Genomic DNA, 26,388 nt, shown 5'->3' on the forward strand with positions numbered 1-26,388 from the left:
GTCTGTGAGGGAGAGGTCCGATGTAAACCTAGCAGGGGAGCGCACATCAGCAGCCACAGAGCCACATGAAATTAGAAATATAATGGAAATATGTTGCCTGACTTGACGAGGTGATAAAAGCTCTTTTCCCATAAAGCTTAATGAGCTCTATTAGTTTTCAGCTTACAGGAATGTAAAAGGGTCAGCCCCACAGAGGGAAGTAACTGACTCCCCACACATGGCTCCATTCAAATGACAGCAGATCAAATTACTGATGTAATTACTATAACCTGACAATTTCGTTAGATTCATGTGGCAGTTAACTGTTTAGGACTTACAACAAAGGGACATGGTTCATTCACAGTTCTGTGGACAGAGTGAAGTTTAAAGTCTCCTTCGTTTTCAACTGCAAGTCTCATGTATTTTACAATCTCCACCAGAATTATTTTTCTTTTGATCAAATTTACGGAAGGTGTTTGGGTATTTACCACATGTGTAATTTTCCTTCTTCAGCTAAAACATAAGCCCAATGGCAAAATTAAACATTTAGGACTCCTAACACTCTCCAACTTTGGCTTGCTTTGGCTCTCAGGCTCTGCATAGTGGCAAAGGGACCAGAATCCTGAGCTCAGTGCTGTTGGAAATCTGGGGGTAGCAGCCACTAACTCTGCCCACAGGCAGCCGCCCCGTGAAACTCCAGGCTAGCAAAATTTCAACAGAAAGCTCTCCAAGTATTTCCCAAATACTTCAAGAAAAGTAAAGCACATTGGTCATCTCTAATTTTGATTTTTTTTCCCCTTTCCCATGTCCATAAGCTCAGTACAAAAACAGATATTTAACCAAGTAAAACACAACTCTAGATTATTAAGCGGAAAAAGCAGATCGGTCAGAAGATGACAAAAACTATCACTAAAATTTCATCGTATCTTCCCTTGTTTTTCACCAAAAATTAAAGTTTCCGTACACAGGGATTCCCAATATTTAGCCAGATGTGATTTTAAAAAATATTTGTTCGGTGCAACTCTAGGTGTATGGTTGGAAAACTCTAAGCCCTATCTCTGAGAGCATCCAAAGATGGAAAAGACAAAGGTCCTGATCTTCAACGGCTACAATCTTGCCAGGAAGACCGTTTACCATACTGAAACACGAATATTAGGCCTCGTGTGTGTTTAGCTGACTCCTGCCAAATTATGGATAAAAAGCCTGCTGCTTGCGGCCTCAGCCCCGCCTGGCTTATTCATTCATTCGTTCATCCATCCACTCAACAAATATTTATCCACTGCCTCCGATGTACTACTTACTATACTTAGAAACACAAGGAAGCAAGAAAAACAGGGTCCTCTTTCATCGGGCTTGCATTTGAGAGAAGTCTGTAAGTGAAATCTATTCAGAAGTCTCTTTGCCACTGTTTAGTGATATTGCCCCAACGCAGTGGACATCAAGCCCCAGCCTCCTTATTCACTCCGTGTCCGAATCAGTCAGACCATTCTTCCTGGTTACTCCTCAGAAGCTCTTGCTGAAATCAAGAGTCCAGCCTTAAACCTCATCGGCATTCTCCTCACCTGAGCTTCTGCAATTTCCTCACCTGCCTTTTCCCCCCCCAAGACTAGACCCTGTTTGCACATCAATCAGAGACTTCCCTGGTGTACTTCCCAAACGCTGACTATAAGAGCCACCGCTAAAAACCTACCAAGGTATCTCTTCTCCCCACTGTGGCTCCCTCACGGAAAAGAAAAGCGTAAAACAATGTAACATGTTGTGTATCTCCTTCCTAACTAATTTCTGTATGCTTAAATTATTTTTCAATTGAGATCTGCATTATAATTTTGCACCCTACCTCTATCTCAACATAGCAAAAGTATCTTACGTTGTTTTGTTCATCAATATGTACTCACCAACACGTATATGCAGGATGCCCATCTTAATGGCTGTAGAATGTTCTATCAATAATATGGCTGGCTGTACCATTATTTACTTGACCTTCTCCTAATGCTCCTCATTTACACTGTTTATATATTTTTCACCATAATGCTATAATAAACATTTATGCCAGTTTTGTCCCCAACTTTATTTCTCTGGCAGTGATTCTTAGACAAGAATTATTCAAGCACACAACTGCAAGGTATGAATTTATAGGTCTTAACATAGATGCCTAAACCCATTTCTGTAAATGGTAAAGTTTAAAAACCTCCCATCTCCCCAGGCATTCATTCAAAAAAAAAAAAAAAAAAAGATATCTTGATAGGTAAAAAACCATGTATCACTATTGTTTTAAACTACATTTGTTTGATTACTTACAAGGTTAAACTTTTAAAACATTTATTACCATTTGTATTTCACATAAACTATCTCATAAAATCCAACCAAAAATTATGCAAAAAAATAGTACATTTATATTAAGTATAATAACCTTTTTATCACACTTTCCCCAAACTGCCTTTTAACTATACCTGTTTTCATGAAGAAAATTAAGGATTTTTAACAGAAGCAAGTCTTGTTTTTCTATCCTTTCCTTTGTGATACTTCTCATTCTGCTATGCTTTAAAAATGCTTCATCAACTAAAGAGGAGATTATATAATTTATACTGTCGTCAAGTTTCTTATGGTTTGGCTTTCTAATTTTTGCACTAAATTTTACTTAAAATTCTATGTGACAGGCATTGTGCTCAGTGTTTCCCATACACTATTTCATTTCATTTTAATAACCATGAAGTCTTACCATTTCCACTTTTAGATTAACCAAAAAATGCAATGACTTACTCATGGGCCAACCAAGCCTCCATTACTCCCAAGTAAGAGAAGGGAAAGGCAGAAACAGAGTCTTACTGTGTGGGCTGCAGTACAGCCCAAGAGGAAAATACAAAATATTACTAAGGTTTGAGTAGCACTTTCAAAACCGCTGCCATGTCCACTGCTTCACTGGTGAAGGAGGAATTATCATTTGCATTCAAAGATAAGGAAAGCCAGGTTCAGGGAAGTTGCGATTTGCCCAGTGTGGCTAGTGAGGGAAGGCAGGCTCTGAAATCAAGCTTTGGTTCTGAGTGCAAGCATCTCTCCACACTCTCCTCTGCCTTCTCTTTCCTCCTCCTTCCTCAAAGCCTCACCCAACTTCTACAAGTTATCCTACAAGTTATCTGGATAACCGGATATCCGGTTATCCGCATCAACTCACAGGACAGCTGCCGCCCTGAATACCTTTATCTCACAATGTTACCACTGCAGTCTCCGCTCTGCACTGCAGAACCTTGATGATGGCTGAATGTGAAAGTGGATGAAGCAATGAGAGAGGGAGGGGAGGGGCACGAAGGGGAGGGAGGGGAGGGAGAGGGGAGAGAGGGAGGGAGGAGGGAAAGGGAGAAGGAGGGAGAGGGGAGAGGAGGGAGGAGGGAAAGGGAGTCAGAGGGGGAGGGGAGGGAGGAGGGAAAGGGAGACAGAGGGAGAGAACATGCCTGTGTTTAAGAGAAGCTCAGTAAGTCCTTTGCTCTTCCCTTATCAATTTGGGGGTTTGAAATAGCGCTCTTAAACCAACAGAAACTTCCCTGACAACGCCCCCTCCACCCATGACCCCTCTAGCTCTCTTTTAACACCAGCACAGTTAAGACAGAGTAAGGCTAGTGTCACTTACTAAGGAAGCAGATACAATAAGGCTTTTTACAATGAAAGACTGATTTCAGTTTGCTTAAAGAAAGAAAATGTACTTAAAAAGAAGCAACGACCAGTTATAAAGGTGAACAGTTCTGTAACTTACTGGAATTCATCTCATTCATCAACATTCATATGTGTGAAAACAAAATGATCACCTCTAAACTATCAAATAAATGCCTAACAAAACATGCCAATAGTGACGTGTCCAATTAGCGATTCTAGTATGAAGGTCAGTGAATAAACGCTTACCTCCAAAGGTGAGCTGCAAAGGAATCTTGTGAACTGCAGAGCCACATTTGAACCGAATCCGTTTCATCCAATAAATGGGCAGCAAAAGACAACAAAAAAGGAAAAATTATTATTACATGTTTTTTCAATAACAGCATCTAAAGTAAACCTTAAAGTCTCTAAAATTAATGGTTTTAATATTAATACATTGTGTAACTCATCCACAGGTAGAAAAAAGTTCAATCTACCCATAGCTGGTACTGAGCTACCTGAATTAAAGTAAACATTTTTAAAAACCTGTACAGAAACCAAATTAAAGCACAACAAATTAGTCCTAAAAGCTTTCATTTTTTAAAGTTTCATCTTACAACCCTTCCAAGGGAGGGATGAGCAACCTTCCTGATGATGAATGCCACTGGCAAAATTAAGTCAAGGCTGAGAGAAGGAAAAGACAGACACTAAAGGGGAACCAAGAAAAAAACTAACAAGTCAAGACCAGGAGAGGAGGCTGGGTGAGCAAGAGGGAAAGAAGGGGAGTCACCCCCACCCGGGGGCCTGGCTGCCGTGATACCCCCTCCTGTCTTCCCTTCTCTTGTGCAGCCCACGTGCACCGTTGGTCTCTCTGCTGTCGCTTTCTTTGACACAGGGAGGCTTACGGAATTTCAGCTCAAATGTGAAACACGCTAAGCGTTATACACTTGCTGGTTCTCAGCATTTAAAGAAAAAAACAAAAATCTTGGAGGGGCAGCGGGGAGCCACGGACAGACCACAAAGCAAGCTGCTGGTCAGCTCAGAAATGAGGACTGTCACACAACTTCATACATATTCATGATGGTAATTCATAATGTTTTTTAGATATTATTTATAAAATCAACATTTCAAATCCTCTGAGAGTTACTTGAGAGTTACTGTAATAATAAAATGCCCAAGTAGTATAAACTCTTGATCTTTCTAAATGCAAAATAACCACAATAAAATGCAATAGCAGGCCCGGTTCCAAGCACTCTTGAACTTCCTCTCCACAACAAAGCTAGCTAGTACTCATAGGGAATACAGATAATTTGATTCTCCTTTAGAGATACACACTGAAATATTTCTCAATGAAATTACATGATGTCTGGGATTTCCTTCAAAATCACTGGGGGTCGGAGGAAACTATTGTAGGGAAGTGTACAGATAAAACAAGACCGGCCGTTCTATTAAACCGGCAAGGACCGGAAATGAATATATGCAGATTCCTTATACGACTCCTACTTTGTGAATATTTCCATTTTTCTATAATAAAGTTTAAAAAAGTACGATCAGACACTTCCTCCCCGCAAAACTAAAGCAACTACATTTGTAAAATGCTAGCAACGCACACCAAAGCCATGTAATTAACTAGTATCATCCAGGCCCTAGGTGACAGGGTGTACTTAAGTATTTTCTTAATTTAAATATCAATATGCAATTAGACATTAACTGTTAAGAGAACTTTCTACTGAGGGTTGATGGGTGGGAGGGAGGGGAGGGTGGGTGATGGGTATTGATTGAGGAGGGCACCTTTTGGGATGAGCACTGGGTGTTGTATGCAAACCAATCTGACAATAAACTTCATATATTGAAAAAAAAATAAAAAAAATAAAAAAATTAAAAATTAAAAAAAAGAGAACTTTCTGAAAGTGCAAGATATACCACAACTTTATTTTTTCTGAGTAAGCTCTATGCCCAACGTGGGGTCTGAACTCATGACCCCGAGATCAAAGTCACAAACTCTACCACTGAGCCACCCAGGTGCCCCTAAGATATACCAAAATTCTAAGTTTTCATAATGCTGGTAGGAAACAAATTAATTCTTTTGAAATTTGAAGTGCAACCTTGTGGTCTCAGACTCCTTTCACAGTCGCCCAACAAGAGACAAGCCCTCCTACCCTTCCTCCTAGGAGTAAAAAGTGGTAACTGAAAGGCCAGCTAGTCGCAACAGTGGAGAAAAATGAGGTTCGGCGAATGTGTATTTCAGAATGAGAAATGTGCTATCTCACAGTGTCTGTGCTTTTTCTCCACCATGTGCCTGCTAACTACAGTTACACATTAAACTTGAGAACTTAGGAGTAGTTCTGTTTCAGAAGCAAGTGATGTATCAGTTGGGATGGAGGTTACTTTAAATAACAATAAACAGAAGCACATAAATTACTCTCCAAGAAAACTAAGGTCTCCTTGCCGTTCCAATAACTTACATACATCTTTGTCACAGGTGTATATAATACTCCTGTCACAGCTTTTTCAAAACAGACCTAAAATTTCTCACCCTGTTGGAAGCTGCCAAAACATGAAGTACTAATAAGTAAAAGTTCTGAATTCCCAAAGGAGTAAAAACAGAGTAAGAAATCACAAGGCGCACACTCTCCTATTCAAAGGACATGAGAAAGGTCCAAAAATGCTGCTTCTTGATTAGTGCACCAGAAAACCCACTGCCAGAGCCCTTCATTTAATTAGTAAATTCTTTCATTGTGAAATTACACATGACATTCAAGACAAATGGTAATACTCTGAAAAAGAACTATAAAAAGAGCAAATATAACTGCAAAATCTGTTTCGTACATACACTGTACCTGACAACAGAAACAGACACATGTTATCTAGAAACAGAGGCCTTCTAACAAATCCCATCACAGCGTCTGATCAGTATGAAAATGGCTCAGTGCTACTCTCACAACAACAACAAAGATTATGGCCACCGTCAACAATCCACATTAATACCACTTTTCTCACACGGTTATACTAATGTAGCTATTTTAAAAATATTATGTTATGGGCACAGTTAGCTAGTAAGTTTAAGGAAAGATCCTATTTTAGATATTTAGGCAAAATGTTGAGAAAATAAAGAATTTACTATGTTTATAAAATATCTGACTTTACAGACAGGAACGTACTTCATCATTCTAGAAACAACTGGAGGTAAATACAGCCATAGTCTTTGTCTTTCTGTGTGTCTATTTTAAAGACCACTTCTAAGAAATGTTGATTTAATATAGCTGGAAACAGAACAGTCAGCCTGATATTTGGCTTTTCAAACGCAGACAGGTAAGATTTCCCATAACAACATTAATAACATTATTACTTGGGACTCACTTGCTAAAATTCACAAAAATTTTAATTGTCGGTGATTCTGTCTACTCTCGCATTTTTTTTTAAAATACGGATTATGTTCTGTATTTAGCATCCGTGCATAAAGAGCCTCGGTACTATTTCAAAGATCTCTCGGGCCTCTAAACAAGGGCAAAGGATAGACCCAGAACAGTCTCATGTTCCACAGCTACTTACTGACCTTGCTTCTCTTCCAAGCGTCCCTCACCACTTCCAGCCACATCGCTAGCCGTGCGGTAACACATCATTCCTTCCAGAGAAGCACTTAACGCTTACCAAAATTTTCTCAACAGTTTTCCAAGCACACAAAATTGTAGTTTAACTTCCTGTCAGTTATGATTAGCAGGTTCTTTCTTTTCCCAAGCCTTGCTGTTAACCCTGCCAGTTATGCTGGTGGAAAGGGTGGGGGCAGCAGGGTAGGAAACAAAGGGAGCAAAGAACGTCCACTACCGGTTTTGTCAAAATATTCCTGTACAACGATAATCATCTATTGATCTTCGTAACATAAGACATTCAACACATAAGAATTTAAGCTACTGTATTCCTCAAATGCCTTTCCTGTTTCATCAGGAACCATGTTAAATTCCTATATTTTAACAAAAAAGGAACACTAGACAGCAATTTTTACAAGATAAGCCAGTTTTTTTCTAAACTGAAGAGCATCAGTGAGTTATACCTATTTGTCAAAGTAGAATTGCTTTGCTTAGAACTACTTGCTTATAACTACTCATGTAGAGTACTCATACAAAGTACTACTCTGTCTGTCTCTCTCTCTCCTTCAAAAATAAATAAACATTCAAACAAACAAACAAAAAAAAAGGTCCAACTCTTGATTTGGGTTCAGGCCCTGATCTCAAGGTCACAGGGTCGAGTCCCAGGTCGGGTCTCCTTGCTGACAGCTTGCAGCCTGCTTGGGATTCTCTCTCTCCTGCTCCCTGCCCCTCCCCGACTTGTGCTCACTTTCTCTCTCTCAAAATAAACTTAAAAAAAAAAAAAAAAAGAAAAAAAAGAAAAAAATACATTCACAAGTAACATAAATGAGGAGGACATCCCATGCTCTGTTCCCCAGCCTCACCAGTGTCCCTGCCCCCGTGTGAGCATGTCCCGCCTCTCCTGTGGACTGAAACATACCGCCTGACAAAATACACAGGTGCAGGCTCTTTATCCAGGCGTCTGCCAAGAAGCCCCTCCCCTCAGAGCCTCTTCCCCATCGCCTTAGGTAACTGTCACCATCACCAACTCTATCCCTCCCCTCTTCTTCATTAACTGTCAGCACATATTACCCTGACACTATACTTTTTATCTTTCTCACTAGCGTATAATCTGAGGGTAAGAAATTTTCTGTCTTGTTCACTATGTTGCATCCCTAGAGTCTAAAATAATGCCTGGCACAAAGTAGGGACTCAATATTTGCTGCTTAAATGACTACATGCATTCATTCTTTCATGACTTAATTCATAAACGAATAAACGAATATTCACGTTCTTTCCTTTCTCCCCTATGTTTCTTCATGGCCTCTGGCTACTTTGTAGAATTGGATCACATCTGGTCAAGGTGAGATGCCATAACCAGAGAGAAGCAGTCACCAGTAACCAAGCACTGCTATCACTGAAGAAACCACCTGTGCCCTTCTCATTTGATCTTCTCAGGAGGGCCAGTGTCCTCCAGGAACACCTTTAATTTCCTGCAGGGAAACTTCCAGTAAGATTTTTTCTTTTTTTAAGTTTATTTTTAGAGAGACACAGTGCAAGCAGGGGAGGGGCAGAGGGAGAGAGAGAATCCCAAGCAGTCTCCCTGCCCAGCACAGAGCCCAACATGGGGCTCAATCCCATGACCCTGGGATCATGACCTGACCCAAAATCAAGAGCTGGACGCTTAACCGACTGAGCCCCTCCAGTAAGTATCTTTGAGGAACAACCACTCAAGAGACTGAAGGCAAAACCAGGGATCGTTTTAAATGCCGCTAAGTGGGGTGAAAGAATTCAAATTGCCCTTGAAAAACTGGGTGTCTTCCAAATATCCGGGTAAGAATTAGGGATAAGCAGAAAATACAAAACCTAGAAATAAAAATCAGCAGGAAACAATAATCAAAACAAAATTTATTTTAAAAGCCCTCTGATTAGGGTTGCCTAGGTGGCTCAGTTGGTTAAGTGTCCGTCCGGCTCTTGGTATCAGCTCAGGTCATGATCTCACAGTTCTTGGGATCAAGCCCCACATCAGGCTCTGTGCTGACAGCACGGAGCTTGTTTGGGATTCTCTCTCTATCCCTCCCTCTCTCTGCCCCTCAGCCGTGCAAGCATACACTCTCTCTCACTCACTCTCACTCTAAATAAAAACAGGGGCATCTGGATGGCTCAGTCGGTTAAGCATCTGACTTCAGCTCAGGTCATGATCTCACAGTTCATGAGTTCGAGCCCCACATCGGGCTCTGTGCTGAATGCTCAGAGCCTGGAGCCTGCGTCAGATTCTGGGTCTCCCTCTCTCTCTGCCCCTCCTCCGCTCGTGCTCTGTCTCTCTCTGTCACTCAAAAATAAATACACGTTAAAAATTGTTAAAAATAAATAAAAATAATAAAACCTTAAAGTAATAAAACAAAAGCCCTCCGGTCAAGATACTAAGAAATAGAATATATGATCACTGATTTATCATTTAAGTATTCATTTTTATTTGTAAGTATTTAAGTATTATTTAATTATTAAAAGCTAATACTTAATTCTGTTAACATATTAATAATGGTCATAGGTACTACTTACACACTTATCAAATCACTTATTTCACGCACGATCCAGTGTCTCCACATCACACTAGGTACATATATTTCCGATAATTTTTATTATTAGTATTTTAACATTATGACATTAATGCAAACTTATGAAAAGATGTTTTTAAAAGAATTTTTAAATTCATTTCATTTAAGCTAAAATGAACAAAGGACCATGTCTCATCCACCTCTGCATCCCCAGAACCTACCACAGTGACTGGAACATGCTAAGAATTAAATGTTTATATGACTGAATAGAAAAATCACGCTTCTCCACAGCCCAGAAGAAACGAACATGGAGCCATGCTAAGTATAAACTTTTGACCAATTTCTAGAATGACTGTCATAAAAACATATATATACACAAATACACACACACACACACACACACCAATATTTACAGACCTATACAAATATATCTCCCCTATTTCCCTTAAAGGCAGAATTATGCTCTGGATAAATAGGTATAGAATACATACTTTTTACTTTTACAACTACTGACTAAAATAAAGTCAACTACTTTTTAGTCGTGCAAGCAGTTGCCTAAAATTATTTGGCATATCAAATGAATTACCATAGCAAAAACACAAACTCTCCTTGTTTAGACTAGTTATCAATAGGCGGTATTGTTCGCTTGTTAGGTCATTACCAGGAGGTCATAAAACTTGAGGTTCCGCAGATTTAATGGCAAAAGCAGAGCTAACATACAAGAGCTAAAGACAAATTGTGCTCAACGACAAGATTACTCCTATCACCTGAGCTTTGCACTCACTAACACGTGCTTAACTCATTGCAGGCAGATTTCTCAACACTCTCTTTCAGGAAATCCAAAACAGCTTTTACTTATTACAGAAGGACAACTGTCAAGGGCTTTTGACATCATTTGCATTCTCCTTTTGCTTCACGTCACGAGTTTCAAGAACACGATTTTCCTTCTGAGTAGTTTTCCATTTGGCAAGAGGTGAGCTCCCTGTCCAGCTGTTTCTCAAGAACAAGCCACTCGGCTGCTCACTCCTGCAGCGCATGCTCACTGGGCCCCTACTCGGTGCCAGACGCTCTGCTGAGCACTGCGAGTTTCTTCGGGTTCTGGCACCAGATTTTTAGAAGTAGGTGTAACAGCACAAAGTATGCTACACGTTACGACAGAATAATGAGCTAATTTTTCAGAAGGAGAGAGATATACTCTAAGAATAGGCAGGACGCTCTATTACAAGTGGAAAAACAACAACAACACAGAAACAGCCACAGTTCCTTTTTCTCCCCTTGTAAGTAAAGCAATTCAGAAATAAATGTTTAGGGGCACCTGGGTGGCTCAGTCGGTTAAGCGTCTGACTTCGGCTCAGGTCATGATCTCACAGCTCATGAGTTCGAGCCCCGCATCGGGCTCTGTGCTGACAGCTCAGAGCCTGGAGCCTGCTTCCGATTCTGTGTCTCCCTCTCTCCCTGCCCCTCCCCTGCTCATGCTCTGTCTCTCTCTCTCTCTCTCAAAACTGAATAAACGGTAAAACAAGCAAACAAAACCATATGTATAAATCTTCACCAAGTAATACCTTTTATAAGTTTTATGTGGTATACCAGGCTTTAAAAGACTAAAATTACATACTGATGAACCAAACTGGTTTTGAATATTATTTTCCTTTGAACTAATTCTAATGAAACATAAAATTTCAAACGTAGGTGATCTTTTCGTTTGAGCAAATATTTGAATTACAATGGAAAAACGAAACAAAGAAAAACAGAACTTCATTTGCAAATGCCGGCGGGATGGGCCAACAGTATTCCTTACTTGCCCATGACCTCAGTATCTCTGATGAGTCCTAGCCGTTTATCACCCGCATTCTAGCAACTGGGGTGTAGTCAATGACTCTTTGGCCGAGCACCTTCACCTCTATTTAATCCTCATGACAAACTCCTCTGCACTGTTTCCCCCCATGTTTACAAATGAGGAACCTGAACCGAATAAAGCGGAGCCATCAGAAGACTGGCCCAGAGCCACACAGACACAGGTAAGACTGAAAGCAGGAACGCAGCGTCAGGTTAATCAAGAATCAACGTGCATTTGATGCGAAACACGCCATCTGACACCCACCATTCCATTTCACTGCTGCATCCCTCGGCTTTCAGGAAACAACTCGGGCATGTTTATGTTAACTAGGATAGCTGTTACATACCCGGCAGGCCATTTTCACACCACTCCAGAATTTCAGATAGTGACACTTAAGGCCAAACCCCCAGAAGAGAGCAGGAAAGGTCAAAATGAGGATGGCAAACAACATGCTTATGTCCACAACCCGCAGAAAACTCCCTGAAGTGCCTTCTCCCGTCTTCCTCCTCACAACGACCTTAGTAACAATACACCTGGCAATCTAGTTTCCAAGCCAATGACTAGTATTTCTGCTCCTCCTTTATACCCACTCTGCTTTTCCTTAACGCTCCTCCCCTGCTAACCTACTACATAATTTACTAATTTCTGATGCTTACTGTTTAAATGACCATTTCTGACCACCTCCTCCCACCCCTGACCGTGAGCTCCACAAGAGCAAAGCATCTTTACGCGACTCACTCATCTGCCAACTGTGCTGAGTGCCTCACGAAGAGTACATGGCACACAGTTAAGTGCTCCATACATATTTTAAGGGAAACACTAAGAAGCCACAGATTAGAGAGGAAAAGAATGCTGAAACCAGACAAGCTACTACAGTTCAGGACTGACAGCAAGAAAATAAAGGAAAAAAGATTAAAACAGAGAAACGCTTCGGCGGAAAAACCAGTCGTCCGAGGGCACGTGTCACAGAAGAATCCAGCAAGGATAGAGCGCTCCCGAGGCACCAGGAGAGCCATCAGCAGCAGTCAAGTCCTACACAGCACCCTGTGTGAGAAGACAGGGAACACCACACACTTGGGGAAAACGGTCATTTTAAGCGAGTAGAGTACATAAAGCCTTAGCAACAAAAAGGTTTCTATTACTGGAGAATCTGCTAATGCTGAAGATTTCATTCACTAATGTCAGTTATCCTGTCTTAATTATTGAGGCCTGCTTTCACCTTTCTGGACTTGAGCACCGTGGTCGAGCGTAAATAACACGGAAATTTACAGACATCGTTCTGCCACTAACCATCACCTTATCTTGGACAACCTACTTTAACTCTCTAAATAAGAAATTTACACAATGGCTAAGATCCTTTCATGTCTAATATCGTAGAATGCTGTGATCCTATGATCTGAGACAAGTTTTAGAAACTGCTGACAAAGGAAACGTTAAGGAAAAATGTTCTCATAGCTGTAACTCCACCTTTGCATCTCCCCCCAAATTAACATTATGCTGGGGATACTATCCTGCCTCTGCTCTAATATATTTAGGTAAGTGACTCAAAAGCTTCAGTAACTGGAGTGCCTGGGTGGCTCAGTCAGTTAAGCGTCCAACTTTGGCTCAGGTCATATCTCGCAGTTCATGGGTTCAAACCCCGCGTCCGGCTCTGTGCTGACAGCTCAGGGCCTGGAGCCTCATCAGAGTCTGTACCCCTCTCTTTCCGCCCCTCCCCCCTCACTCGCGCTCTCTTGCTCTCTCAAAAACAAAAATTTTTTTTTAATTTTAAATAATGCTTTAGTAACTTAACTACTATCAGTGACAAATGTCTCACAACACACCTTAAGACATACTACAATACAAAAGTCCCTTGGCTCAGAGGCTGTTCAGGAGAAGAGCCTTTTTTGACTGAATTGTACAAATGATTGTCAAAGCTACCTACTTCAGTCAAGTACGTTATCCCTGGCCTTAAAAGTAAATAAAAAAAATATTTCAAAATGCTGAGAACTTGCCATCATACAAACTCTGTTAATTATATGAGCTAGATATTTATCAAATAGTACATGCCTATGCACGATTGCCTGATTTCTCTACATAACTGAAGAAAAATGTCAGTCTGATACAACGAATACTTTTGTAAATCTAAGTTATTGTTTTCACATATGTAGAGTAAGACTATTAAGATAAAAATGAAGCTAAAGGACATAAGCTTCTTTAAGTTCCAGAAAATATTTAAATCTTTAAGAAGCAAAGACTCATTTATAAAGATCATATTCAATGCCTCAATGCAAATTACCTCTAACAAACAGCAGAAGAAAAGCATTTATCCAGACTTCACGGGCTGTGAACACACAGCTTACGCAGGGTGCTCGGGCAGAGCAGAGCCAGGGTGGAGGCGCGCGCCTGTTCTAGAGCTGGAGCACCACCTAGTGTCGGGAGTGAGAAAACAACCCAGGAGTCTACCACTTCCGGTCATAATGGACTCACAGCAACTGTCTCCCCTTTTCTTCACCATTCTGTCAAATCCTATATGCCTAAATGCAAGATAACTTTCCCCAAAACAAGTATTCTTCAGAAGAGGAGGACTCCTTACGTTCGAGACTCTCTTAGGAAGTTCTGTGAACTAATAATTTAGAAAACTGCTTCCTGAGAAAGCACAGTAGTGTTAAGTTTTGAATTAATACAAGATCTGATGGAATCAGCCAACAAAAAATTTATTTACAGGTAAAAGGGCACAGTTTCAGGGACCTGTTTCTGGAAAACCCAACAAACAAAAAGTGGGAAGGGGGGGGCGCCTGGGTGGCGCAGTCGGTTAAGCGTCCGACTTCAGCCAGGTCACGATCTCGCGGTCCGTGAGTTCGAGCCCCGCGTCAGGCTCTGGGCTGATGGCTCGGAGCCTGGAGCCTGTTTCCGATTCTGTGTCTCCCTCTCTCTCTGCCCCTCCCCCGTTCATGCTCTGTCTCTCTCTGTCCCAAAAATAAATAAAAAACGTTGAAAAAAAAAAAAATTTAAAAAAAAAAAAAAAAGTGGGAAGGGGAAGGAAGGCTGGGTTGACAATGCCAAAGTTCAGAGATGAGCACACAGGGGTTCCCTATACTATCTTTAGCCTACGAACGCTTGAGATTTTCAACTTTAAAGTCTTTTATTCTTTTTAACCTAATTTTATTTATTTATTTTGAGACAGAGAGCAAGTGGGGAAGGGAAAGAGAAAGAGGGAGAGAGAGAATCCCAAGCAGGCTCCAGGCTGCCAGCACAGAACCCGATGCAGGGCTCGATCCCACAAAACGCGAGATCATGACCTGAGCTGAAAACGAGAGTCGGTCGCTTAACGGACTAAGCCACCCGGGCACCCCGATTTTAAAGTTTTTTTTAATTAAAAATACTCAGATTTACTTACTAATCCCAGGAGATAGGACTTTCAAGTAATACGTGAACTTCTTTCCAAAAAGAAAAAAAGCCTTTTAAACTAAAACTCCAAGAACAAAATAATAAAGTTTATTAATCTTTTTTTAAATCTTGTAAAGATACCCTTAAGGGGCACCTGGGTGGCTCAGTTGGTTAAGTATCCGACTCTTGGTTTCTGCTCAGGTCATGATCTCATGATTCGTGAGATCAACCCCACGAATGGGCTCTGCACTGCTTGGGATTCTCCCTCCCTCTCTCTCTGCCCCTCCCTTGCTTGTGCGCAACTGTGCACACTGTCCCTCAAAATAAAGAAACTTTCTAAAATAAATTTAACAATAAATATTGTTTTGCTTAAAAAACAACAAATGGTAACACTGCGAATGTCATGATTATCTACAACCAAATAGAAAAAAACTCTTCTGATGTTATTAAATCGAGTAGTTGCGGCCTAACACAACATATCCATTAGTTTCATCCATGGATTCAGATTTAAACAATCTGAACAGCAGCAAAGATTATGTGCTGTGTAATCTGTGCCAAAGGGGTGGCTCTAGTGCTGACAAAGACACCTGGCAGGTGACAAACCATTTTCACCTTCCCCTGTACTTTCTTGTTACTAATTTGAGAATGTGTAACATAGGAGGGAGAATGAAAATGTGGAACAGCGGGGACCACGAAGCCTGAGAACCTACCTTTGTTTCATCATACAGAGAATGGCGTGCTCACAAAAGGAAATATTTTTGGAATACAGATCTCTAATAGGACCTTATTAAAAGCAGGTAGGGGTCCACTTGCAAACAATGAAGCCAGGGGGAAAAAAAAAGAAAACAGTTCAGGAAGGGTTCTAGTCAATATCATGGAAGGAGAATAAAGTCAGAGGAGTCTCACAGCAGCTCCCCGATCCGTTACCACAGCCCCAGGGATTGTAGGCGATGAAGAGAGGTGAATGATAACGATGCCACCAGAAGGTCCTTTGTGCTGGACACTGGGTTTGCTCCAATATGTGACCAACCCCCCCAAATCACTCAAGCCAGGCTTACTTTCTATCCTCCCTAACTATACCTCAGGTAAAAGACTCAACCTTACCAAAAAAAGGGAGCGATAGGAATATTTCTCTTAAAATTTAAATAAAAATTCCTTTAATCCCATAAAAATGCAACTATGAGATGACGCACACACATACACAACAAAATCACACATTTATTCCACAGTGAGGGAAAAAGGGCAAAAGATAAGCCTACCTATTTATTGCAAACAGAACATTTCTTATGGACCAGTTAGACTAGGTGCTCAAATAAGTATTTTCTTAAGGCAATAAGCTAGATTCAGTCACTAAATCTAACAGAGCAGATTCATATTCTCACTGAGAAAAATGTTATGAGTCATTCAAGATGCTGTCTGTTAGCAAGACAATTTTTCCACCTTATCATTTACATTGTTAAGAACATTCCTAGTACTTCAGGACGGTCACAGGGCTGCCGTTTCTGTCACCCCCTCGAATGCTCACCCCCCTTTCCTTTTCCTGTTGCCATCGGCATCAGTCTGTCACTTGTTTCTCAAAATTGTATAGAGCAAGGGCACCTGGGTGGCTCAGTCGGTTGGGCATCCGACTTCGGCTTGGGTCACGATCTCGCAGTTGGTGGGTTCAAGCCCCTTGCTGGGGTCTGTGCTGACAGCTCAGAGCCTGCAGTCTGCCTCAGATTGTCTCCTCTGTCTGCCCCTCCCCTGCTCATGCTCTGTCTCACTCTGTCTCTCCATAATAAACGTTAAAAAAATTGTTTTTTAATTGTATAGAGCAGAAATACAAAACACAACTCTCTCTAAAGAAGTTAACCAAAATAAGACACTTCCTCTAACATCTTCCTAATAATTTAAAAATTAATCAGGGATAGGTTTCTCACCCATTGTCAAAAAACCAAAAGTTTGCTACCACTCTCTGCAGGGCATGCTGTGGACGAGGGCACTCCCACCAACTTGAGTACCTCTGGGAAGGGAATTTGGCAAGATCTAGCAACATTATATGAACTTCTGCCCTTTGATGCACCATGTGAAATCAACCATAAAAGTATACTTTTACACACGCTCAATGACAAAATGTTACTACCGGTAGCAGTACAATATTAGAAATAATCCAAACAACCTGCAGTAGCAAAAGGCCGCTTCAATAAGCTACGGCCTGTCTACGGCCCGTCCTTTCCAAACAGCATGGGACTGAAATAACAAAGAATTAGGGTTCTCTATGATATGCTAGGGCTGTGACCTTGCTTGGATAGGTTTCTAGGGAAAGAAGAAAGGTGCCAAAAAGTGTACACAGGATGTTTCTCTTAGTGAAAGGAGGAAAAATAAGGTTATGCAGATGTATTTGTTTATTTTTGTAAAACCAACCAAAACACCAGAAGAATGTAACAGACACTAATCGAGATGGTTATTACCACAGGGCAGGGAACAGGCTGGAGCTGTGGAAAGAAGGCTCCTCTAAGTGGATCTCCTTGGTTGACTTTGGAATCACATAAATCTATCACCTATTAAAAAACTACAATTAAGAAGTAAACCCTCAAATTCAAAGCCCACAGAAATAAATGAACGTTAAGTCAATATGGTAACATCACCACATAAGAGAAGAAAATTACTCCATGTGATTTCTGAACACAGTATTCTGATGGAATATCTGATGTTCCAAAAAGAATCACAAAAGAATCATAAACTTCACTTATCAGCTGTCATTACTATGGCTATTGATACCGTAATGTTGAATCTACTTTAGGTATATCATAATACAAAGCGAGTTCAGAAATATGCTAATGTAATCAAGAAACACAAAAAAGAGAAACAAATACAAAATCAGAGAAGTTAAGACAACACCACATGTTAAATCTGAATTGGAACTATCAACATAAACTCATGCTACCCAATTCTTCTTGGTCTCTAAATTCAATCTCCATTAAAAGGAACCACAGCTTCTTGGAAGAATGGTTGGCAGTTTCAAAGACTGGGTTGGGAAATGTGTAAGATGAGACTGGGGTATCTTTCTGTTCTAGAAAACAGGAAGGCTCTCAACACTAAAAGGAGCCTATCAAAAGGACAGAGGCGATATCCTGATGGGAGTGTGTCCTGAGCAAACTTGGGACAGGTTTAGCATCAAAAAGAATAATGACTGTGATTATAAAGTACTGTATAAAAAAATATCCAGGAGTTCTGCAGTGATTTAAAAAAAAAAAAAAGAGGGAGAGAAACTAATTTGTCACCAGCTCCTTTCTCTAAAATTTGTACCTAAGGTGAAAGCATTTAGCATTTACCTTGCTTTCTTAGGAGAAACTATAGGTTAACCTCGGTGGATTAGGAAAATCTCCCCCAGCTTTTTTAACAAAGAATGGCTACTAATACACGTATTAATAAAGAAAAAAGAAAACTATTCTACAAAAAAGAAAAGAAAATCCCTAGTCTACGAACAACATTGAAATGATTGATCCAAAGATCATCGAAGGACGTTAACACCATTACATGAAAGGCTGTTGAGGAAAAAGTATTTATTCATCTGTGCTGAAATACCTCTCTACAGATTACTTGCTCGTCTACAACAAAGAAATCTGGAGGTCGCCAGCTTAACACGGTGTTCCAAAGCAGCATCAACTCCCAGACAACCCATCATTATGCATCTTCTGACATAAAATGATATATGCAAAATCACCTAATGAAGTACATATGCCAAAATTGTTTAACCTGAACCTAATCAAGATTTAGACTTAATTTTCAGCCTACAGGAAATTGGGGCCACAAAGGAATAAGTTAAATTAGACCAAGAAGAAAGATTCAGATAAATACAGAACGTGGGGCATTACGTAAGACAAGTGGCCTGGACTTGTCATGTACCACTGCAGTAATGAACAAAACTGGCGCCCTGATTTAAGCACAACAGTACGATTCTCCGCTAAAAGGAACTGGAGTTCCTTGGAAAAAAGGCAGATTCCAAATCTGGAAGGAAAAAATACAACATTGGTCTGGAACATCTTGTTGTGCCAGACAAAAAGGAAACTCTTGACTAATGGGATCATAACAAAAGGTCATAGGAGCTTAAGGGGAACCCTAGTGGCCCAATTTGGGACAATTTAAACATTAAAAAATGATAGCAAAGAATTATAATATTCCAAAAAAATTTTAAATCCATAAGCCCACAGTGATGTCATAAGGAAAAAAGATGGTGGGTGGGGTGGAGAATTAGTATTCCTCTTTACAGTGAATATGCTGTTTCAAGGTCATAAATGTGGAAGAAAGTAATACAATTTGATAAATCACCATTCTGCAGCCTGTCCTACCTTCCTATAACTGATTCAGGCAAGGAATAACAAAGGACATTAGAACGACTGGCTGATACGCTGTTGGGAAAGAGGTTATTCAAAATATCTGAAAAAACGTCACCCCACAGATTACTTTAGGGTATAAGGTGCATTGCAATGGAAAGATCTAATTACAAAGGTGAAAATGGCTCTCGGCGATAAAGAGATCTGATGGCTTTCGTCCAACCAAGCGAGCAGACCTAGCATCACAAATAAGGGACAACCTGACATTGTGTGCCACCAGGTATAATGCTGCAGAGCAAAAACACCAGCACAACCTTGAGAGAAAACCGGTGATACCCGAAAGCTGAGCATCTGCAGAGCCTAGGACATGGCTGTTCTGTTCCGGGTATACACCCAACAGAAGCATGCCCCTGTTCACGAGAAGACACGTACAAGGATGTCCATGTGCAGCACTATTCATGGTAGTTCCGACCCGGGAACTACTCAAATTCCCATCAACAGCAGAAATGGTAAGCCACGGTATATTCACAAGGAGAACACTATCCAATGAGCCTGGACATCCTACAACACACAGTAACACAGATGAATCGCACCAACAAAATGCTGAGCAAAAGAAACCACGAGCGAAAGATGACACGTGTAGGACTCTACTTACATAAAGCACAAAACAGGCAAAAATGAATCAGAGGTCTTACAAGTCAAGAGTGTATCGGTAGTAACAGCAAAAGGGGGAAAGGAAACTTAGGAGGGGCTGCGAGTAGTCAATTTCTTGATCGGAGAATTGTTACACAAATAAGTTCAATTCACAAAAATTCATCTATCTGAACACTTACGTGCATTTTTTTCCATTCTACGTTATTCCCCAATAAACAGGTTTTTTTTCAAGTACACATCACCTACACCTAAAAACACTTACACTGAATCGAATCACTAGAAAACACTCAAATCCTGAATATAGGACATTCTATAGACAATTAGCCTAAGATCTTTAAAAATGTCAGTCATAAGAAAGACAAAAAACAAAAAAGACTAAAGAAATAACAGCCACTTTATAAACATAGTGTAGCCACAACAGTTCATGAAATGCATGAACCTTGACTGGATCCTGTATTTAAAAAAAGAAGCTATAAAAGGTATTTTTGGCATAACTGGGAACATTAAACATAGACTGTGATGTTACAAAATTTAGGAATGATAAATATTATGGTTATGTAGGAGAATATACTTATTCTCAGCAGGAGCATGTTTAGTATTTCCAGGTGAAGGGTTATCGTAGCCACAGCTCATGCTCAAACAGTTCAGGTGAAAAAGGAGAAGAAGAAAGATAAAGCAAATCTGACAAAGTTATTAACCGTGAGCCCTGGTGCACAGTGTGAGTGTTCACTGCAATCTCTCAACTGTTCTGTTCATAAATTTCACAATTTCAAAGTAAAAAGTTGGGCAAAAAACCCAGCAATATCACCACAAATATTTAAAAGACAGCTGTCCTGGAATAAAAAATATAATACAAAAATAATATAAAAACCTAGCTTGGATGCTTAGGTTTAAAAAAAAATGGGAAAATGTAAATGAATACAGGACCAGATATTAGACGGCGTTTGTAAATCAATCATTGTTAATTTTCCCACGTGTGACAATGATGTTGCATTTTCAACAAGCGCATCTTACTTTTCAGAGATGCATGCTAAAGAACCTAGGAGTAAAACGTCATGGAACACAATGGAAGCTAAAATGATTCTCACACACAAGAGAAGCAGCAAACATGGAAAAAGTAACTGTTGTTGAATCCGGGTGATGAGTATACAGGCGGTTGGTATACCATTCTTCCAATTTTCCTTTCTGTTTGGAAGTCCGTAATAAAATGTAAAATTTAGTCAATGCCTCAGAAATGTGAAGAGACCACTGGGACTAAGAGTACAGTCTGTTTTTCAAATAGTTTAGAAGAGTTGAGATCAATTTTAATTATTCTAAGGAACCAGTGGCACTTAATAAATACTATTAGATAATGGTAGTTTCTATAATACGATATCAATAGAATTCCAGCTAAGATCCCATGTTTATATGATTTGGAATTAGTGGTATTCTGACAAACAATGATTCATAAATGCTGGTTTCATATCGTACTATACAAAAGATAGGTCACAAAATACACCCATTTTATTTTATATATATTATATTATTTTCGGAAAATCTGGTATCTACCTCAGTGATTGAAAACAGGAATGGAAGCAAAGCCTTCTGGAAGAATTCATCAAGTCCTTTACAATCTCGCTATCTACAATTACGTGCTACTTCTCTAACGATGTTTCTAAAGAGAGCTGACTTGCTCTTTTATATATCAAAGCAATCTACATCTATTTAACTTCTCATCAAATCTCTGAAAAAACACAATCTACTTTTCTGGGGTGCTGAAATGATTATTTTACGGTTACCGGTAAGAGTTAAAATGGATTTTATGCGCTGATATGGTTGACTGAGGTCTCCTAGTAGGCTGACTTTTATTTACTTTAATGCTTTACAACCATAAGAGCAAAAAAACGTATTTTCTTGAACACAAGTAAATTAGTTTCACCTATTATATTAACAAAACCACGCCACAGTGAGCTGCTGCATAGAGGCCCTAACACAAGTCGGGAGAACACTTAAACTTTGCAGAGAACTTTTTTGGCTTCTCTTCCTGCATCCCACCACAGGAACACTGGCCAGGCAATCATGCAGAAAACTGTAGTCGTGTACAAGGAGGAATTACTTCTGCGCTCTAGAATGAGTTGAACGGGTTCCTTCAAAATGAAACGCCACTCTTGGCTTTTTTGGGAAGCAAAGTATTATGTCCAGATCAGTTTCTCGAGACAGCCAACCTACTGACAGGGTGAGCTTACTCTCCATCCATAAGCGAGGGTTTTGCCAAGTGAGGTAAGAATTTCTAGGATGAAAACAGTCTGCAGCAGGGACCCTCTCCTTACATGGAACCATCTTCGAGGCAGTTCACAGGCTTGAAATTCCCTACTGATTTTCTCCGAATTTAATTATCTTACCTAGAGGAGACCAGAGATACTGCTCCTGACCACCACCCTGCTTCTAAACAGGGGTGTCACTCAAAGAGAAAGGACCGTTTTCGCCCCCAACTCCAGCGCAGTGGAGAAATGAGGCCACGGGAACAGAGAATGCCTCACCAATTCTCAAGGGAAATAACTATATTTGGAACAGTGCATGGGAAAGTTTAAGCCTAAGGGCGCTCTTAAAAGTTGAGGTTCTGGTGATAAGCAAGTAAGAGGGCGCTAGTAATTCCATGAGGGCAACAAGCTAAACCACAAGCTCAGATGATATATCACAGAGAAACAGGAAGAGACTGCTAAGAAGGGCCCTTTTGGGGTCAGAGCAAACCGTAAAAGACTGGCCTCAAAAACTGCCCCAGCAAAGGGGCCCAGATTTCACTGAAGCAGACAAGGAAGCAACATTTGCCCTGGGACACTGCTGCAACACCACACCGCAGTCAGCCAGCAATTAGTGAGCCTAAGAGCTGGGTGTGATGCCAAAAGACACAAAACATCAAAGACCTGGGTGAGAGATGAAACAGAACCCTGGGAAGACCACTGGCATCCCAGGGTGACTGCACTGCTCAAGGATGAGCCCCCTAGGGAGTGACATCAGAGACTTCTCATATTTTATATAAATGCGTATTATTTCTTCTCCTAATGATTTTAAAACAACTGTATAAAAACATAATTATATTATTAGAACTATGACATAAAGGAAAGTAGTATGTTTGACAACAACATCATAAAGAAGGTGGATGGGAAGAAAACTGTAATATAGTAAGGAAATTATACTAGATGGTAACTCAAATCCACTCCTACATATATTCCAAAGTGAAATGAGTATGCCCGCATAAAACTTGTACATGAATGTACACAGAATTTTTCACAAAAGCCAAAAAATGAAAACCACCCAAAAGTCCATCGATGGATAGGAAAACAAAACTGTGGTATATCCATACAATGAAATATTATTCAGCCATAAAAAGAAATGAAGTGCTGATACATGCTACAACATGGACGAACCCTGAAAACATTATGCCTGTCAACAAGAGACCGCATACCGTATAATTCCATTTACATGAAATGTCCAGATTAGGTAACTACAGAGACAGAAAGTGGGAGAGTCGTTGCCTAGAGCTGGGGCATTCAGGAAAAAGTGAGGAGTGACTGTTGATGGATATGCGGTTTCTTTTCGGGATGAAGAAATGTTCTGGTGTTAGTGATGACGGTTGCATAACTATAAACATACTAAAAATCACTGAATCGTATGCTTTAAATGGGCAAATTATATTATATGGTATGTGAATTATATCTCAGTAAAGCTGTTATTTAAAAAAAAAAAAAAAAAGCACAGTGCAGGGGGGCACCTGGGTAGCTCAGTTGGTTACATGTCCAACTCTTGATTTTGGCTCAGGTCATGATCTCATGGTTCGTGAGACAGAGCCCTGCATCAGGCTCTGCACCGACAGCACAAGGCCTGCTTGGGATTCTCTCTCTCCTGCTCTCTCTGCCCCTCCCCAGCTTGCTCGCCAGCTCTCTCTCTCTCCCTCTATCAAACAGGTAAACTTTAAAAAGAAAAAAAAAAAGGCAAAAAAAAAACCTTTTAAAAAAGTACAGTACAAAAGTCTTGACTTGCAACATATTATTTCATGTTATTCCTTAGAAACTATATTCAGAGAGATAACAGACAGTTCAGCTCGTAAGAAAAAAAAATACCATTTCGTAGGTCTCTGAAAACTCTGCATGAATTCAGTTAGATGTCAGATAAATAAAATGCTATCTATGGGTGATCTCAAAGTCAAAGGATTCATCAAACCCAATATAGTATTAATCAAACCTGTTTACTTGTGAAATCAAAAAGGACTATACCGTCAAAGACATTTTCACCAGTACAAACTTGCTGTAAGGATGTGACCTATAAGACAGATTGTGAAGGCAAAACCATCTGGCCATAATAAAGAAATCCATTACATACTTCTATTTAAACACAGGCCAAATCACATACCCAGAGTTCAGGCTACTAATGGCAGTGAATGTAAATTAAAAATGTACAAAAACTGCATACAGAAGGAAATACAGATCTAAATGACTCAAATTAAAATGTACTATAAAAGGATTTTAATTAAATGCCATGTTCATCTTTCTTAAATACATACGACTTTCAGAGTATGGGTTACTACCCTGTAATATGCGTCACTTATATTATACATTAGAGCTATCCCATAATATATAACAAAATTGAGAAAGCATAATCCACCACTCAAAAAATACAAAGTCTTTTTCTAAAAGCCTGGATCACACCTCAAGTCTAAACACAGAACACCACCTTGGAGTCTCTCCGGATGGTAAGTGCCAGATGCTCATTTCTGATTAGTATCTTGCCACAGTCAGTTGCTTCTCAAACTCACCCTGGAACTCATTTTCTGTCCCAAAGCGCACAAATTCTTCTTCCTCTTGTATTTCTGATCTCAGATAAGGTCACCACGATCTACCCAATCACGCAAGCCGGAAACTTGAAAGATCAATCTGGACTTGCCCCTCTCCTCCACTTCCAACTCCCAAACATCCTTCAAGTCAAACACCAAATCCTCATCAGCTCTCCCTCCGAAGTGTCTACTGTACCCGCACCGTCTGCTTCCTACCAGTGCATATTTCAAGCCCGGCATACCTCGCTGGCTCTGTCTCGAGTCTCACCACTCTGGAAGAAAACCTCCCGCACAAGCCTGCCACCAAAGGGACCTTCAGTACCAGACAGGATTTTGGAACGTCCAACATTATTTTGGGAGACATTCCTTCACTCTCCTTTAAACATGTGTCCAAATAAGGACCCTCCTCCATCTCAGCTCTTGGGTACAGTGTGCACGTGATCCCACACATGACCATGGTTCTCCATCCCCCAGTCACAGTGACTGATCCCGGGATAAGGACGCGTCTCAAGTTGGGCCAATGAGCACCTTCCTCAGGACTTCTTACTGAAATAAGTTAAAACATGCACGTTTTTGCTGCGATCACTCGCTGTGAGAACAACATACCTTAAACTGGCAGTATTCATCTCTGCCACCATGTGCCTAAGAGTCAACCCTTAAAAAGAAAGGGAGCCGGGAGACCACAAGCAGGAGACACTTATGGTATTTTCCCAAAACTTCTGTTTCATATGCAAATACAGTAAAATTTTGGACTGCGAGGAAGTTGTTCTGCGAGTGTTCCGCAAGACAAGCAAACATTTCTAATAAATTTTAACTTGATAAATGAGTGATGTCTTGTAATACGAGTAGTACGTGACGCTGAATGTCACAAGATCACAACTGAGCCAACGGTTCTTCTCTTTCTCACTGCGGGATTGTGGGTGATCGTCTCCCATGCTCAGAGCTCGGGTCTCAGAACGCAGGGTTTGGCAGAAATCACTGATTTTTCAGAACACTGGAAGGTACTCACAACTGGCATTACTGTATTTTTTGTCACTTCAAAGCACCTATGGACAGTCTTTCCAGACAAGAGTAAACTCAGAAATGCTCTGCTTCATTCTAGGTCAGGCTGCCTTCAGACACAGACCCTTTCCTCTGCTGCCTTATCGCCAGTTACATTAAGTACAGTATGTGACAAGAGTTTATTAATACCGTGCTGTGATTAACATCCACACGAGCGTATACAACAGCCCCCATGCAGAAAAAGATTCCACTGAACCAACCGATAGCAGTGATTCGTTGGTGGCAGTGAAAGTCGTCCTACACAATAACCCTCCTCTCTTGTCTCCCTCACACCAGCCACAAAGGTTTTCAAAGGTAAGTGCAGGTTCACTTGTTCATTTTTCTTTGTATTTTGTATTTTATTATTTTGTTTTCTATTACAGTATTGTAATCATTTTTATAGGAATGTTTTTGGGTTGTAGAACAAATCACCTGAGTTTCCATTATTTCTCATGGGGAAATTTGCTTTCATACACAAATGCTTTAGATTACAAGCATGTTTCCGGAACAAATTATGCTTGCAAACTAAGGTTTTACTGTAAATCTTTTCTTAAAAAAAAAAAATCAATTCAACTTTGGTTTTTGTTGCCTATCAAGTCTTACCGCATTTCTCAACAATGAAATGGAATTCTCT

The 26,388-nt window shown here is 40.3% G+C and overlaps 1 protein-coding gene across 6 annotated transcripts in view; it reads right to left on the reverse strand.

Annotated features, from left to right (window-relative positions):
• Positions 1–26,388, reverse strand: part of ATE1 (arginyltransferase 1) — a 157,245-nt gene that overhangs the window by 106,883 nt on the left and 23,974 nt on the right. For all 6 annotated transcript variants that reach the window (XM_049645871.1, XM_049645870.1, XM_049645869.1 and 3 more), the window contains one exon: positions 3,874–3,906. In XM_049645871.1, the coding sequence (XP_049501828.1) occupies positions 3,874–3,906 (33 nt within the window). The remainder of the gene's footprint in view (positions 1–3,873; positions 3,907–26,388) is intronic.

Source organism: Panthera uncia, chromosome D2 (assembly GCF_023721935.1).
Source record: "Panthera uncia isolate 11264 chromosome D2, Puncia_PCG_1.0, whole genome shotgun sequence".
NCBI lineage: Eukaryota > Metazoa > Chordata > Mammalia > Carnivora > Felidae > Panthera > Panthera uncia.